We start from the raw sequence: 17661 nt of genomic DNA, 5'->3' as shown, positions 1-17661 counted from the left end.
ATGTACCCCAAATTCTCCACATTTCAGAAAAATCACATCACGGGACGGTTACTACTTGTGGGGTTTGAGGTGAGGATTCAAGGTAACTCGCCTGCATTGAATTGCATCTGTAACTACCCACTCACAGTCATCTTGTGTGTACTATGTAAGCATCTGAGTACCTACTTACGTCTTCAGTACAGTTGTGCAGGATATTTAAATATTCAAATCATATCATTTTATCTTAAATTGCCTTCCTTTTACTTTCCTCTACATGATATTATAGGGCAGTCTGTTAATTTTTTTAAAGCCATCTTTCTGGTTATATCATTATCTGTGGATTTTTATATCATGCTCATAAAGGAGGGTGTCGGTGACAGTGCTGGAAACCGAGGGTTCTAAGGCCCTGTCCCCACCTCCCTACCCATCTACGGGGCTAGGCTCCTGGGGCAGTGTTTATACTAAATGTAATTGATGAGCCCGAGGTGTGATGAGACCAAAGCAGGGCCGACTGTATACATTCTTCCTGGACTTTGGACTCTGATTTCAGACACTATAATCACCATCCCTTAGTGGCCCGGATTGGTGACCATGACTATTCAGAAGAATGGTTTGGGTTTCTTGACTCATACCCACCAAAATCGGAGCAAGTTGGTTTGCTAGGAGAGAACACAACAAAGCAGAGAAGAGACGGAGAGCTTCTTGTCACCTTGGGTCAGGACAGGTGTTCAGGCACTGTCCCCTGTGAGAACCAGCCCCTGCGCCCCCCAGCCTGTCCCTTCCTTTAGATCCTCAAATCTTTAAAATTGCCCTACAATATTTTGCTCCTACTAGAGCAATGGGGTTTTGTTAACTGCAACCAAAAAGACTTGCCTGAGTGTTTTAATGTCCATTTCATACTGAGTATTTATAGTTATGAAATGAATTAATGTAAGAATAAATGAATGCATAAATTAAAGCAATGACTTCAGATGAATTTTGAAAATTAACAACATAAGGCTATTATTTCTTCCAAGTAATTATCTAAACCTGTTTATTACATATCCTTTCCTAATTACATCCTCCTCCACTCAAAAGAAGCAGTTTGTCTTTCATGCACTATTACGATTACCTTGTTCAAAATAATTGTTTTAAATGGAAAGACTCAGGGGCGCCTGGGTGGCTCAGCTGGTTAAGCGGCTGCCTTTGGCTCAGGTCATGATCTCAGGGTCCTGAGATGAAGCCCCGAGCAGGCTCCCTGCTCACTCCCTGCTCGGCAGGGAGCCAGCTCCTCCCTGTCTCTGTGCCCCTCCCCCTACTCATATACACTCTCTCTCTCAAATAAATGAATAAAGGTTTTAAAATAAATAAATAAATGGAAAGACTCGATCTGTGTAATGTGTTGTGTTGGGGGAGGGGTCCTTTCCTGTGTAACTCTCCAGGCAGGAAGTATCCAAAATGCAGTACTTAATAAAAATTGTATTTTCTAATGTTTAAAATAACTAATTCTTATTTAAAGATCGGCCTGTAGGTGTAAAATGAAAGATTATAAGTTTTAAAAGCTATAAGAAGTGCTGAGGGCTTCTCCATTATTGGATTGTTGCATTGTGTATTAAAATTGAAAAATGTCCTTTATAAAAATGTTTTATTATTAATAATTTAATGCATTATTAAATTCAAGCCTTGAAATATTCTAAGGGAATAAACTATACTACATACCCATTCTACCATAATTTCATGTTTCAGCTTCTGTGCACATTTTATGTCATATATTTCTTAATTTTTAGGTATTTAAATATATGAACACAAGTATGATTGTCCCTAAACTAGAGTTTTATGGGGAAAACCCTGCACATTATATTGTATTCTTCTTTCGTGTTGTTTTGCACGGCCAGATTTCTGCACCAATCTTATCTTACCTGAATTCAACCACATGTTTTAAATCATTCATGTTCCTAGTGCTGGAAGAATCTAGGCTTTTGTAGTTCACACTGCCATTAAAAAAAAAAAGAAGCAGCAAACAAATTGTTCCCTAATCGTATGGGTGGTGTTCTTTCCAGTGTTTAGTAGGGGATGGTGTTAAAAACACACAGTTCAGGGGCGCCTGGGTGGCTCAGTCGGTTAAGCGGCTGCTTTTGGCTCAGGTCATGATCTCAGGGTCGTAGGATCAAGCCCCATATGGGAGTCCCCGCTCCTTGGGGAGCCTGCTTCTCCCTCTCCCTCTGTAATCTCTCTCACTCTCATTCTCTCTCAAATAAATAAATAAATATAATCTTAAAAAAAAAAGACACAGTTCAGATCCTGAGGCAATGCCGCCGGTCAGGTAAGGGAGTGAGGGATGTCCGCCACAGCGCAGTCCTTGCAGGGCCAGATGACGTCAGATAACAGACTTCATTATCCCCACTGAATTGGTCATTATTTGGGAATTCTGTGGGGAAAGTCCATGTCGAGTTGTCCTGTGCCATTGTCGGGACAGAAACATCCTCAGGCGCACACACACGCACACACAGGGGCACACACATTCACGCGCACACACGCACACACATGCACACATGTGCACGCACGCACGCACACACACACACAGCCACGTGTGGATAACTCCTAGTCACGACTCTGTCACCCCTCTTCCCTTTTCCTTCCCTGTCCCTCTCCTTTCCAGGGCAGGGCTCCAGCCCTCCGTGGCTCCGCCCCGTTTGGAGCACCGGGAGTTTTCTATCCCCCGTCGCCCCCCGCTGGTCACTCTCAAAATAAACATTCCACTGGTAGGATCAAAAGAACAAGTGATCTCTTGCCTTGGGTGAACTCAGTGACTGAGAACTCAAAGTCCTCTCCTGTGTGGCTGCCATCCATCTTTTCCATTCTGCTATTCCGCGTCTGCCCTAAAGGAATACAAGTTACATTTTGCTGCCATCCGGGCTGCGTGGGTCGCCCCCATAAATCCTGCTTGACTGGCCGAACACCACTTACTCTTCCTCCTCTTCATGCATGAAGCGGTTTTTCCCTCCCACGCTCTCTGCAAAGCGTCAGCTTCCGGGGTGTCTTCTTGTCTTATCATTCATACCTTCCGTTTTGTAAAAATAAATAAAATCGTTTTTATATTCTGCCTTCCCATGAGTGAGTGTAAGAACCCGGCTCATCCCACGTGGCAGTCCTGATAGGGCCCAGCACCGTGGCTTTGCGACTAGATGACAATCGATGCAGCTCTTGTTGGATTCCTTGGGACCAATGTGATAAACTGAGATACACAGACATTAAGTTCTGCTAAGATTTCAGCAGATTTGATTTCGGGTGAGCGAAATCATGAAAGAGAATCTAATAGAGGAAATGTAGGACTTCCACTAGGTTTTGAAGAAAAGCAATAATGTAATGAGGCCAGGAGGGAAGAGCAAACTCAAGATAAAAGAATAATTGGAATCAAACAGACTCCAAATGTCCACAAATGTCCACAGAAGTCTGCAAGAGAGTGAGGAAAAGAGGTCAGGCCGGAGAGGGTTAGCTTTTCCAGAACAGTATATTGAAAATGAACACTCTCTAGGACTTTTTTTTCCAGTAAGCAATAAGAAACGAATAGAAGCACCCACGGGCCTCTGGGGCTGCCTGCACGAATGAAATGACAACACGAATCAGTAAGGGTCATGCTGTGATGCCTTCCATGAACTAGCTCATGACTCTGGAGACGACCCATCCCCACCACGCACGGGTTCTGTGACCTTGGCTGCTCAGCGCAGCCCCTCTGTGCCTCAAGTGTGTCATCTCCAAAGAGGTAATGATCCTGTCACAGAGGGGTTTGCTCATAAATGCCGGGTGTTTTTAAGGGTGTATGGGGGGAGAGGGAGGCTGCCGAGGGAAGACTGTAGGTTTTTGGAGAAGGGGCACCAGGGAAGGGAGGCTGGAGTAATGGTGGTAGCAGCTATGGAGAGTTAATCACCCCTAATCCGATGGTTCCAGAAGTCTCCACAGCTCAGGGTGTCCAAACCCAGGACCAACTGTGTTCATCTTCCCATGGCTCCGTAGTCTCTTTCTCTAAATGAAGGGAGGTTATCTCCAACATCTTGCAACACGAACAAGTTTTAGTTACATTTGTTTTCTCTACAAAAACTGATATTAGGACTTTGGCAAACGGTCTACGTTAGAGTTATCGAGTTGTGCCGCTTAGGCCCAGCTGTGACCCCCAGCTCGGGTTCTGGTTCCTTCTGAGGAGTGGACAAGGAACATCAGGACACACAGACTGGGGGACTGGAATATCTCAGGGCTCCTGCTATCAGAAAACACAAGGGCCTCCAATGGGCTTGGAGTGTGGGCCACACCTCCTTCCCTGAGGGGCAGGAGAAATGTAATGAAGACCAGTGACCAGAAGGGGGAGGCAGCTCACTCCAAAGTTTCATTGATCGATTCCATTGTCCACGACCTTTTCTCATCTATTTCTTTTTCCCCCCCAGCTTCATGGAGATATAATTGACACATAGAATTGTAATGTACTGAAGGTGTACAACGTGATGAGTTGATCATTTGAAATGATCACCACAATCAAGCCAGCACACCCATCACCTCACATAATTACCCTTTTTTATGCGACTGCTTCAAAGCTGCTCTCTTAGCAAATTTCAGGCATGTGGTACTGGATTATTCATTAGAGCCGCCATGCTGGACATGAGACCCCTAGAACTTCTTCATCGTATAACTGGAAGCTTGTTCCCTTTGACCCACACCTTCCCATTCCCTCCACCCCCAGCTCCTGGTGACCCCCCATCTCCTTTCCCTTTCAAAGAGCTGGCCTTTTTTAGATTCCACGTGTAAGGATAGTATTTGCCTTTCTCTGACTATAGTATTTGCCTTTCTCTGACTAACACCACTCAGCATGACGGAGGGCAAGGCTCAGCCATGTCGTTGCAAAAGGGACAATGTCCATGTAGCCTTTTTATCCTACTTGACACTCCTGTCGATTTTTAAGGTGATACAGAGGTAAACACAAACTTAAGAGAATCAATTGACATTTGACCTCAAAGGAATAGAGACATCATTCCCAGCGGCTAGTGGGTCCACTAGGAGCCCTTGAAGGAGCCGTGCATTTCATGCTTTTGAAAGACACAGATATTTTCCAGCACACACTCCGCGACACACAGCAAGTGCACAGCTCACTTTAAAAAGCTTCTATTTTGCCCTAAGAAAATCATTTAATATAGTATTCACGGTTGTTTGGCTAAGCTTCTGACAGTACCATGACTTGCTTGCCCACATTTCTAAATCGCTCCAACTAAAAGGAAAAAAAAAGTCTTTGGATAGAAATAACCCCAAACATGTGATTGAAAATTTGATATTTTGCATAGTCAGAAAGCCTTTTCCTGCTTAGAAAATGTTTTCTCTGTAACACAGATGTGCTTTTCAAAGCCTTGGAATTTCCTCTTTTGAAAATATGTTGAGCCAACTGAATTTTTAAAGAAAATAATTATATCCTGATTTTAGCTCTGCTGAAAGAGCATGCAAGAATCGCAATCATGCTCTTTGTAAATGTTTTAAAGTTTTCCTGGAGTTTATCACGTGAGGATGAAATGAAGGCACTGGGGCCCCACAGCAAACGTAGGCTTTGATTTTTGAGATTTGATTTTTGAGAAAGTGCATAGACGTAAAAGAAAAATGTGCCGACATGTACACTATCATTAATCCTCAGAATCTGAAAACCTCAATTTGTAATATTCAGAATCCTCACTGGCCAGTATTTGTAATGTTCACCACTATGATTCCTAGTAAAGTACAGATTGAGAGCAGGTAAACGTGTGACAGTGGTAGGAATGTTCCTTTCTGTGTTTCTGGTTCAAGAAGGTTACAAATAAACCCACTTACACATTTCCTTTCCAACATGACTGTACCATTTGCATTTCTACCAGCAATTCTTTATTTTCACCAACACCTACATGGTCAGGGTTTTGTTCTGTTCATTCTAACAGATACGTAGTGATGTCTCACTGTGGTTTAACTTGACTGTCCCTCACAGTTAAAGGTGTTGAACATCTTTTCACGTGTGTATATCCTATTTGGTGAAGTGTCTGTTCAAATCTTCGGTCTAGTTTTTTAATGCTTCCGTTCACCATTTGCAGAGTTGGCTATGTTCTGAATGCTAATTATTTATTAAACATAGTTTTGCTAATATTTTCTTTTAGTATATGGCTTGTCTTTTCATTTTCTTAGCTGCCTTTCAAAACTCAGAAATTCTTAATTTCAATTAATTTTATTTTTTCGTTAAAGGTTAGTGCTTTTAGTGTTACGTCTACAAAATCTTTGCTGAACTCAAGGTCAAAAAGGCACTCTGTTTACTTCTAGAAATTTAATACATTTTAACATTTAGATCTGTAATTCATTTTGAGTTAATACCTTTTTACATTGCAAGGGATGGCCTGAGGTCCAGTATTTCTGCGTGGGGATGTCCCTAGCACCATTTGTGGCAAAGACTGTTTTTCCTCAATTGGATTACCTTTGCAGCTTTAGTGGGTCTGTTTCTGGACTCTCTTCTCAGTTCCATTAATTCACATGTCTATCCTTTTGCTAATACCCTACTGACGTGTCTATCATCGCTTTATAGTAAGCCTTGAGTCAGGTGGTGTGAGCCCCCAACTTTTTTCTCTTCTTTTCAAAATGGTTTCGGATATTCTGTGCCCCTTAAATGCCACTGAAATTTTAGAAATAGTTTTGTCAATTCTTATGAAAAATCTTGAGTGATTTTGACCTCAGTTATATTAAATATATACATTTATTTGGGGCAAACTGACATTACTGACATGAAATATTGGTGTTCCGAGAGAACAGTCCAGAAAGAATTCTTGAGACATCTCTGGTGCAAAAAAGTAGTTTTATTAAAGCATGGGACAGGACCCGTGGGCAGAAAGAGCTGCACTGGGGTCGTGAGGGGTGACTCTTTATATACCTTCAAGTTGGGAGGGGGTTAGGGATAGTGTAAGTCTCTAAGGAATTTGGAAGCAAGGTTTCCAGGAACTTGAGGGGCTAAGTGTCATTAGAAGGTCATTTATTACTGTCTAGTAAAACCCTAGTCATGAGACCCTTCAGCAGTATATCGGTGGGTCTTATGCTTGGAGGGTGATTGCGGACATATATCTTGGGGGATAGAGATAAAGGAGGTTTCCAAAGGAATTTTTACATGTTAAAGTAGACGTCACAGGATCCCAGGGGGTCAGGTTAAGATTACTTTGGCCCTTAGCAAAGCAAGAACATCAAGCAGCTGAGTTGGGAGAGGAAGGTCACTTTGCCTGTTTCAAGGACTTGTCAATGGGTTGTAGCCAGAAAGGTAACTGAGTTTCTTTTTCTTTGCCTTTGTTTCCCCCATCAATTACCACCTGACTGAGTCTTGCAGTTTGTGAACAGAGCGTACCTCTGTGCTTGCTAGGGTTCCCTTTAATCTGGGCTCCTTTCCTAAGTGTTTTGTGTGGTTCTGACATACAGATCCTACACGTACTCTGTGAGATTGAAACATAATTATTTCAAGATTTCCATGCTACTGAAAATGGTCTATTTTTTTATTTCAATTTCCAATATTCATTGCTAGCATATTGACATGCAATTGATTTTTAAATAAACTGATTTGCTAATCTCACAGTATCTGTTCTAGAAACCTTTTTATCAATTCTTTTGGATTTTCTACTTAGACAATCATACTGTCTTTGAATAGACAGTTTTATTTTTTATTTGCAAGCTGTATGTCTTTTCTTTTTCTTCCCTTATTGCGCAATGTAGAATGACTGATGTAAGTGGTAATAGGGGACATCTCTGTCCTGCTCCTGATTTTAGGAAGAAAGGATTCAGTCTTCACCAATACCTATAATGTGAACTACAGGAGTTTTGTAGCTCTATTTTACCAGATTGAGGAAATTTTCTTTTATTGAACGAATTAATATTGAATTATATCCATTTTTTCTTCATCTAGTAAAATAAGCATATGCTTTTTCTTCTTTAACCTACCAATATGGTTCATTACATTAATTGAGTTCTGAATATTGAACCAGTGTAGAGAGCAAAATGGATCCTCACAGGCGCCTGTGTCAAGCACTGATTTGAGCAGTTGTTGGTACTGCAGCCAGGAGATATCACGGGGACCCACGTCAGCTGACACCCCAGAACTGATAAGGACCAGAACCAGGGGACGTCTGCAGGGACCCAAAACCGATTAAATCCTTTTAAAAAGGGAAGGATTTTGGCGGCAAACTGTCAGACTCTTCAGACCTGGCCCCTCTCCGTCAGACCACTTAAAACAGGCAGCTGCTTGCTGCCCAAGGCTCTGCCCGATTGATCTCCGAACAGAAGTGAGATCCTTCATCGCGTGAACATAAGCAGAAGCGCCGAGAGCTGACCCGGACTGGACCCAGGCCCAACCTCAACTGCGGGCCCACAGACTGACTTCGAGTTTGGTTCGGTAACTTCTGCACCCTTCTGTTATCTTGTCTGCTGTGTGGCTTGTCTCGTGTCCTGCTCTGTGTGCTGTGTAAGAAGCCAAGTTTAATCACATGGTGAAATGTCACTGAGTTTGGAATCCCGAACCGGCTCTATAACTGTGATTTAACTTTGCTTTATGATTGAATAAAGCTGACGCTGTGGAAAGACACAACTCATGTGAGCGCCTTCGTGGCGTGCTCCTGACCACCAGCCTTCCACTTTCAGAATAAACCCCATGTTTGCTCTTTTTACATATTTCGGGCCCACTTTGCTAAGATTTTTTAGGATACTTGTGTTTATGCTCATGAAGGATATTGGTCTGTGGTTTTATTTTTTCGCCACGTCTTTGGTTTGGATTTTTGAGTAACACTGGTTTCATAAAATGAATTGGGAAGTGTCCCCTAAACTTCTTTATTAAAGAAGAAACCGTAAAATTTTTATTATTCCTTCCTTGAATGTCTAGTGGAATTCGCTAGCGAGACTTCCTGGGTCTGGTGTTTTGTTTGAAGAACCTTAACTAGAAATTTAATTACTTTAATAGGTACAGAACTAAGGTTTCAGCACGAGTCTCCCGCCTATCTGCCACGTAGGCATGAGGATTATTTTGAGCTAAAGGCGATCAAAACCCAAAGGAATCAGAAAAAGCTCTTCACCATTCTCTCAACTGCCTAAATTTACATGGGAAAGGGGGCCTGGTAACCAGGAAGAGAGCTATTACCAGAGATAACCGGTTTACCTAAGAAACTTAGGCAGATAAAAGGGAAACCTTTATTGTCCAAACACCTCCTCTGCCTTCTTGTGAACAGCCCTCCTCCCCTTTGTCTCCCCAGGCCCCCACCCCTCCCCACCGCTCAGGAAGTTACATAAGCTTCAATCGCCCAGCTGCCTCGTGAGTCTTCTATCTTTATGGGGCTCACGTACATAATTAAACTTGGTTTTCTCCTGTTAACCTGTCTTATGTCATTGTAACTGTTTGACCAGCCACAGAAGCTAGAAGGGTAGAAGTAAAATTGTTCCTGTACAACAGTACTTTTCCAGCAACTTATTTTTTTTTAAGTAGGCTCCACACCCAGCATGGAGCCCAATGTGGGGCCTGAACCCATGACCCCAAGATTGAGGCCCAAGCTGAGATCAAGAGTCAGATTCTCGGGGCGCCTGGGTGGCACAGCAGTTAAACGTCTGCCTTCGGCTCAGGGCGTGACCCCGGCGTTATGGGATCGAGCCCCACATCAGGCTCTTCCGCTACGACCCTGCTTCTTCCTCTCCCACTCCCCCTGCTTGTGTTCCCTCTCTCACTGGCTGTCTCTATCTGTGTCAAATAAATAAATAAAATCTTTAAAAAAAAAAAAAAAGAGTCAGATTCTCAACTGACTGAGCCACCCAGCACCCCTAATTACCTAGTTCTTAAGTGAGCTGGATCTTACCGTTCTTTGTGAATTTTCTGAGACCTTATCAGTTGAATTCAGATGCTGCTCCCCACACCCACCCCCAAATGATAACACGGATCAAGGCTGTAACACCTGTGCATGAGGGGCTAACTCATTAGGCCTGGTTCCTAAAGCAGCTGGTGGGGGGGGGGGGGGCACGAGGGCCTCAGGGAAGGCTGTAGGAAGAAAAAACAGGAAGGAAGGTTTTGCATTTACTTTCGGTTTCCAGGGGCTGCTGCTTCAGCTCGATAAACAATCTTTTCCCTCCAAAACTTTCCATCCCCTCATGGACATCATTGAATTCATGGTGGAGCCCCCTTGACTCCGCAGTCAAAACCACATCTCCTTTCAGTTGGCGTCCTGCGCGGGCCCTTGGGAATGACAGCATCCCACTCTTCTTTCATTCGAGAGACAGTGAGTGACAACCAAGGTGCCATGTGAAGGGCTGGTTTCAGTCCCGTCTCGCTGCTCAGCCTCTCCACATTCCTGAACAGATAGGAGAGGGGCGTGCCCTGCCTCCCCCTTCTCACCCACCACCGCCCATAGGACAAGGGCCTTGTTACAGGATCCTGAGGGGTCTGCCAAAGTCCTCCTGCCTGGCCTGCGGGGTTCTCATTTTCTCTTCCAGAAGCCATGTCTGGTTAGCATCCCATCTTCATCCCCCAAACTGTCCAGAACTGCACAGGGTCTCCGATTTTACCCGACTTGCAAACCAGCAAGCCAGCTTGTTTCACGAATGCGGCCAGAATGCACGCGGCTGCGCAGCCAGAGGCAAAGGACAGAGGAGTCACGACAAAAGCAGCAGCCGGGCCTCATGTGCGTTTGCACTGACTCCCCGTGACCTTCTCGCCCCACAGGCGATGACTGCAAACACGGGGCATCATGCTGCAGGGGGATCTGAGCTTGCTGCACTCGCAGCTTTTACGGGCAGCAGAAGCAAGGCTGCTCCTTCTCCAGGAGGGCGCCACCTCATCCCTCGAGGTTAACACCTGCCAATACAACGCGGAAAGTGATTCTGCATGGTCAGAGCCTTGCACTCTTCCCAGGTCCTCAGCGCCATGCTGGACGGCCACCCGACACAATTCTTTCTCTGAATCTTCAAGTTACATAGATTTTCGAGGTGGCTGGCCAGAATGAGGAACACTAACTGTCCATACAGCAACCCACGTCTGGTGGGACTAGCCATGAATGACTGCTGGGAACATGCCCATCTCCCTTCCCTGCTGCCAGCGGGCACAGCGGGAGAGGGACAAGCCTCCAAATTCCTTAGGACTCTTCCAGACCCTGTAAGTCACAGATTCTAGGTATTTACTTAGTCCTCTAGAGCTGAAGGAACGGCTTTACTCTTCCCAGGAATCAGATAGTGGGTCATGGAGTAACGGTCCCAGACTCTTGTCCTCTTCGTCCTCTAAGTGGATAGAGCTTCCTCCATGCACACATTCCATCTCCAGCCTCATTTTAAAACTCCTGGGCATTTACTTTTCACCAACCACCATCTGCATACTAATGGCTCGCAAATCTGCATCAAAGACCTGGCACTGCCAGCCCTCCAGGCACTTACTACTCGTCTGCTGGGTAGTCCCATCCGGAGGCCCCGTAAGAAATTCAGGTCTTATATGTGTCACTAGAAGGATGTCCCTCTCCTCTCCTGCTGCTCTGCCCTAACCATCCCCCTCCTGGCTCCTGTTCCATGTATGGGGCCATTTTCCACCAAGCGGAGACTTCCTTTCCCCAGTGGATGTCTGAAGATTTTTTCCTCCACAAAAATGTTTCGAATAAGTCAAATCCCTTGAATCAGTGTCATCTCTTGCTTGAAAGATCTGCAATGCTGCAATTTTAGTCACTTCCTCTCGTCCCAGGTCCCCTCGAATCCACTCTCCCACTACCATCTATCAAAACCATAATCTCGCTCACGCCACGCTCCTTCTCAACACTCTTCAGAGACCCATTTCGACTGGAAGCATATACACCCTCTGGCACGTAAGAATGGGTCTCTACCATAAGCCTCTACTTTCACCTCTTCTCATCTCTCCCTGGAAAATCACGACCGACAGAAACCAAGCTGCTGTTTCTGTGACTCTACTGCACCGCTCACACTGGGTCTTTTCCTGGAACTGTTTGCACCACTTTCATTATGAAAGCACCCTTAATCATATCTTTTTTCTTTACATTTCTACTCAGCCTCTAATCCAGAAATCCTCTTAGATTTTCAAGGCAGAGACAACTTTCCCTCACTTATTCATACCATATTATAATAGGCAATTCAGACATTTACTATATACACGTGCATATACATACACAAGTATTTGAAATTAAATTTTTATGTACACGTTTGCCTTCCTAACAAGACTGAGCTCCTGGAACACAGGGTGGTAATTTTATATTTCTGCGTCTTACTTCCAGCCCAGTGTCTGGCCCCCAAGTAAGTACCCAATAATGTTTGTTGAACTCTTCCAGATGAAAGAGCACTGCAGTGAGTGGATCCTTGAGGTAAGCTGTGACTATCACTTGTATTTCATTAGCCAGTATCCTCGCCATTGAATTAGACATTGGTATTAGCCAAGAGTAAGTAGAGATAATCTTCTCCTTTAATTGTTTATAAAAACCTTTTGGCTCACAGATCACCTTAAACGTATGATGAATGTAGAGAATGCTTTAATAAATACATCTGCCTCTGAACATACACACCGAATTTTGTATGAAATTCCAGGAAGGTCATGTAACTCTTGCCCTCACCCTTTCCAATGTGTATGCAGGCTCTCCGCCGTGAGTTGTTCGGTAGGACTGGTATCGATACAAGGATCAGTGTGCAATAATGGAAGACAGCATGCATATGCATGAATGAGGAGTCCTGAAAGAAGGCTTAAAATAGATACAGAGGGTCCTCTTTCAACTTTTGGTGGACAGTTGGTGGGGACATGGTGAAAGAAGAACTATCGGGTTCCTACCTTGAGTGTCTCCGTCCATGTTCATCAGAATCACTGCTGCTCCCGAATATTACCATGAGATGCTTCCAGGGCCTCCACAGTGTCCACCAACGGCCAGAGTGGTGCTGACTGGGGTAGACAATTAAACGGGACAAAAGCCCTAATCCTTTGAGGAAAAAACAGTGTTCTAATGAGGAGAGTTTGAGTTGTTACAAGACACTCTGTGGTGAAAGGACATAATCCAAATATGTGGATTTATGAGGGCAGGTCAGTCCCTCCTCTCCTTTTGGAGCCATTCCTTCCTGCTTTTCTATTCCACTGATTCTATCCCCATCGAGTATTCCCACTCTTAGTGAATCTTTCTCCCCAACAAGTAGACATACTTAGATATCCCATTAACAACCTGCAACAACAACGGTAAAAATAACAACAGAAAAAAACCCGGACTCCAAACAAAACATCTTGACTATAACCTTCCTCTAGCTTTTACCCAGTATCTTTTCATTCCCAACCAAACTTCTGTAAGAAATAACATGAGTCTAAATGTCCACATATTACCTTTTCACTTTCCATTCACCCCTAAATAGACCGCAATTTATCTTGCATTCATAGGAGTTACACTGAGACCAATCATGGCACAGTCGCCAACTAGCCTTCAGTTGACCATTTACACAATTTTTCAGCTGGGTGTCTATAATGCCATTCTATAAAAATTGAGATAACTTTGGCTTTAAATATCTGAAAACTCAAGACGAAGTAATTTATAAAGAAAATATTTTACCTCACATAACTTCACCACATCCCTTAAATAAGGGGTCCCGATCTATGGAGTCTCCACAGCTGATTACTCATCAGCTCATAAATCATCAAGGGCTCAGCTGCTTTCCATGTTCAGACTTGATGCTCATCAAGGTTTGTGTGTATGTCTGTGCGTGTATGTGTGTGTGTGCACGTGTGTGGCAAGAGCAAAATCACACATGCCAACGTCCACCCAAAGCAGGGAAACTGATTCTCCCCACACATCTTTGACAGCCTGCACACCTTTCCCAGAAATCTTCAAGCACCCCCTCCTAACACAGGTCACATGGCCGCCCAGATCAATGACAAAACCACGGGAGGAAGGACCTACGGATTCCTAGGGATTTCTAAATAGGAAGATCCTACTTGGCCGTTGGTCCTACGACCAACCCATATGTGACTCCGTCTCACTAGGAAACGGAGCACTGCGGTGGGCCTACCCTAATCGGAATTTTCCCGGTTCACGTAGAACCGGGATGACCGAGTTCTGCCAGCAAGGGGGACAGGGCATGATGCCTGTCAGGCAGACAATCACTAAGGCCTGCGGGACACTTCATACTGGATTTTCTGCTTATCCTTCCAATGTTGTGTTAACAGAGTAGCTCAGGCCCCTGTCCGGTCCTTTTCTTCCTCCCAGCTGTGGGTCTGTCTCCCAACTGCAAGCTCTTCGCTTTGAGAAATCTACTTTTCTACCACAGATGACGCACCTGTGCTCGAACCGACATCCGCCTGGGGCAGAGGCCACGGCGCCTCTCCGCGAAGCGCCCCGCGGCCAACACGCACACCCGTACTCACACGCACGCAAGGACACAGATACAGACAGCTGTGCTCCTTCCAAATCTTTACTTGGTTTTTTGCTTCTTTGAGCATCTGTTGTCAGCGCGGAGGAATGCTCTTCATGCCGTCACACAGACACAAACACAGACACAGCACCACGTCCACAGCTCCAGTCCCGGGGCGCCCCTCCGGACGCTCACTTGTACGTCTTCATGTGCCACAGCCCATCGTTCAAGTAGTGGATGTTCTCGATGCCGATTCCCTTGTTGACCTTCTCGATGTCTTCGGCGGACATCCTCATGACGCCGACGCACAGCGCGTGCTGCTTGCCCTCGGCCATGATGGCCACGACCGTGTCCACCGCGGCGGGGTACAGCTGCGCCCCCGGGGACGTCAGGCCGGGACACATGATGTTGGCTCCGCTGAGCACAAACTTGATGGCTCCCTTGTCCACCTGCTGGTGCGGCAGGATGAAGGGGTATTTGTGAAGGAGCCTCAGGGTGGGGTAGAAGGGCCCCTCCCTCTGTCTAAAGAACAGTAACTCTCCGTTGACCGTAAGGATCTCTATGTGCTCGTGGCAGCGCACGATTTTGACCGGATCTTTCTTGGGCAAGATTTGATTGAGCCACGGCTCGATACCCGGAAACTGCTCTATCAATTGGTTCTTAATACCCTTAATAACTGAGGTTTTCAACTGGATGCAGTTGGATACATTTTCTTTTTCATCAAATTTCTTGAACATGATCCAAGGCGAAGGGGGCGCCCCCAGCGAAGAGCCCGAGTTGGAAAGATTTGTGGAAACGCCGAGGGTCCGGCGGAGGCGCTTACCGGAGGAGGGCCGGCAGGGACGGTCGCGGCGGCTGTCGTTAACCGGAAGGGAGCGCGCTTTACGGCTCCGCGTGAGATCTACTTCCGCCCCTGGGAGCGCGACGCGTTGCTGCCGGCAGTTCTGCGACCGCAGATTCGCCTCCCGCGGGGTTTGGGGGGTAAAAGGGGCGGGACTTGAGGAAGAGGAGCGGGAAGCGGGTTTCCTCTCGCGGGAAGAGAAGAATAGAAGGCGCCTGTTATTTTTACTTTTGTTATTGGTAAGCCGAATGGTCGTCCCTGCAGTTACCCACGCCGGAAGCCGGGGAACAGGTGCGGAGAACTGGCTTGGGGAACAAGTGCGGCTCTTCTGCGGAGCACAGGCGCCGCGAGGAGCCCAGTCCCTATCGTTACCCCGATTCTCCCTGTCTCACACTCTGCGTCTCCGCCTCGCTCTCTGACACGTCCGGCTCTGGGACGTGTCATTGCAGACATCTGCCTGCCGCCTGTCACCCCTGGATGCAGCCCTCTCCCTTCTGGGTTCTCTCCGCCTGAACCAGGGGGCACAGGAGGAATGCAAGATTTTTCCTGTCCTCTTCAAGACATCCAGACTCCGTTTGTTGCCCAGGATATGGTTTCCCCTGGCGAACGTCCCGAGTGCTCTTGAAAAGAATGTGCATTCTGCTTTGTTTGGGTTCAGTGCCCTGTACATGCTGACTGTCCCACTGGTGGATGTTTTCTGTCCACGTGTTCTATCAATTGCTAGCGGAGGATTGAATATGGAAGTCACCCAGTTAATTAGATTTTATCCATGTAGATTTTGTATGTCATCCTAAGAAGCATGAGGCCCCTGAAGGCAGGAACTGTGTATTTTTTAAAGACTTTATTTATTTATTTGAGAAAGAGCGAGAATGAGCGGGGTGAGGCAGAGAGAGAAGCAGGTTCCCGGCTGAGTGCCGAGCCGGGCAAGGGCTCTGTCCCAGGACCCTGCGATCATGACCAAAGACAGATGCTTAACCAACTGAGCCACCCAGGTGCCCCAAGAATTGTGTGTTTTATTTCTGTATTCTTTCACCGCTAGGTGAATCTCTCCAATGAATACATACATAACTTTGGAAAGCCTACCCTGCAGCAGAAATTGTAACAGGTGCTGGATGTACAGTGAAAAGATAACATATTTCCACATTCTTGGGAGCTTACAGCACATCAGGGTGATTATATATATATATATATATATATATATATATATATATATGTAAATTTATGAAATTACATATATGTGTATAACTAATATATAGAATGCATGTGTATTATATGAACACAACCTATGTATCTATTATAGGGAATTGGCTCACACAATTATGGAAGCCCAGAAGTCCCAACATCAACAGTCAACAACAATCTGGAGACCCGGGAGAGCCAATGTCATAATTCAGTCTGAATCCAAGTATGAAGGCAAGAGAAGACCAATGTCCTAGGTCAAAGGCAATCAGGCAAGAGGAATTCCTTTTTACTCAGGGGAGAGTCAGCCTTTTTGTTCTGTTCAGGCCTTGTTTGAGGCCTGTCCACATTAGGGAAGGTAATCTGCTTCACCAATTAAAATGTTAATCTTATCGAGAAACATCCTTACAGAAACACTCAGAACAACATTTGACCAAATATATGGGCACCCTGTGGACCAGTCAGGTTGACACATAAAATTAGCCATCACAAGGGTAGACCATCTTAAATGAGGCAGGAGAGCAGCATGTTGGTGTGTCCTGACCCAGAACCCAGGATGAATCTTGCTCCATCATTTACTCGTTTGAAATCCTGAAAGTTACTGAACTCGTATATGCCTCAGTTTACTCATTACAAGAGTGTGGTTAACAAGAATACCCATCTCCTGGGGATAGGGTGGAAAGTGCTTGAATTAGAATAATTGGTTTTTAAGTATTTCATGTAGCTATAATTATTAAATTAACATGAAACAAGTTACATGATTGTTTTAATACTCTCTTCACACAGGGCATAGTACAACTGGCCAGACTTGAGCTTTCCTATTTGTGGCTGAGTCTCTGATACGCCTCCCTGAGATTTCACTCCAATTACTTTGATCCCATGAAGAGTCACGCATTTCCAGTTAATATACGAGCAGCAAACCTTGTCTATTATGTATAGATGTATGTGCTTACCCCGATAGGATAATTCTTTTTCTTGGGTTTTACGGTTGTTCTGTTGTTCTTATTTGTGAAGTCAGTGCTGTGTGAGCAGCATAAACCAGATGTAGAAACTCAAGGGAGGAAAAGTCATTAATGGCTAACACGATCAGGTGACCTGTCTGTGGACGACTAGTAGCTTAATCAGAACTGATTTGACCTGAAACCTCTATCAGAGGAATGCCCAAAGGATTTTTTTTTAATGAAGTTATTTTACAGAAGGGACTGTAAGAAAGTTTACTCTGAATTTCCATAGTAATGAAAAATCTTTTTTGAAGTTAGTAATCATTTTTATCAGAAATCACAATCTGTACGCTGGCATCTACCATGAAA

At 45.0% G+C, this 17661-nt stretch overlaps 1 protein-coding gene across 1 annotated transcript; it reads right to left on the bottom strand.

The window, feature by feature from the left end:
• Positions 1-14375: 14375 nt before the first annotated feature.
• LOC113241121 (malignant T-cell-amplified sequence 1-like) lies at positions 14376-15213 on the bottom strand. The gene has a single exon (XM_057304693.1). The coding sequence runs from the start codon at positions 15066-15068 to the stop codon at positions 14523-14525; it is 546 nt and encodes a 181-aa protein (XP_057160676.1). The 5' UTR covers positions 15069-15213; the 3' UTR covers positions 14376-14522.
• Between the last annotated feature and the right edge of the window lie 2448 nt (positions 15214-17661).

This window comes from Ursus arctos, unplaced genomic scaffold, assembly GCF_023065955.2.
Source record: "Ursus arctos isolate Adak ecotype North America unplaced genomic scaffold, UrsArc2.0 scaffold_30, whole genome shotgun sequence".
NCBI lineage: Eukaryota > Metazoa > Chordata > Mammalia > Carnivora > Ursidae > Ursus > Ursus arctos.
The sequence above is the reverse complement of the archived record's forward strand: the minus strand, read 5'-3'. Positions and strand labels throughout refer to the sequence as shown.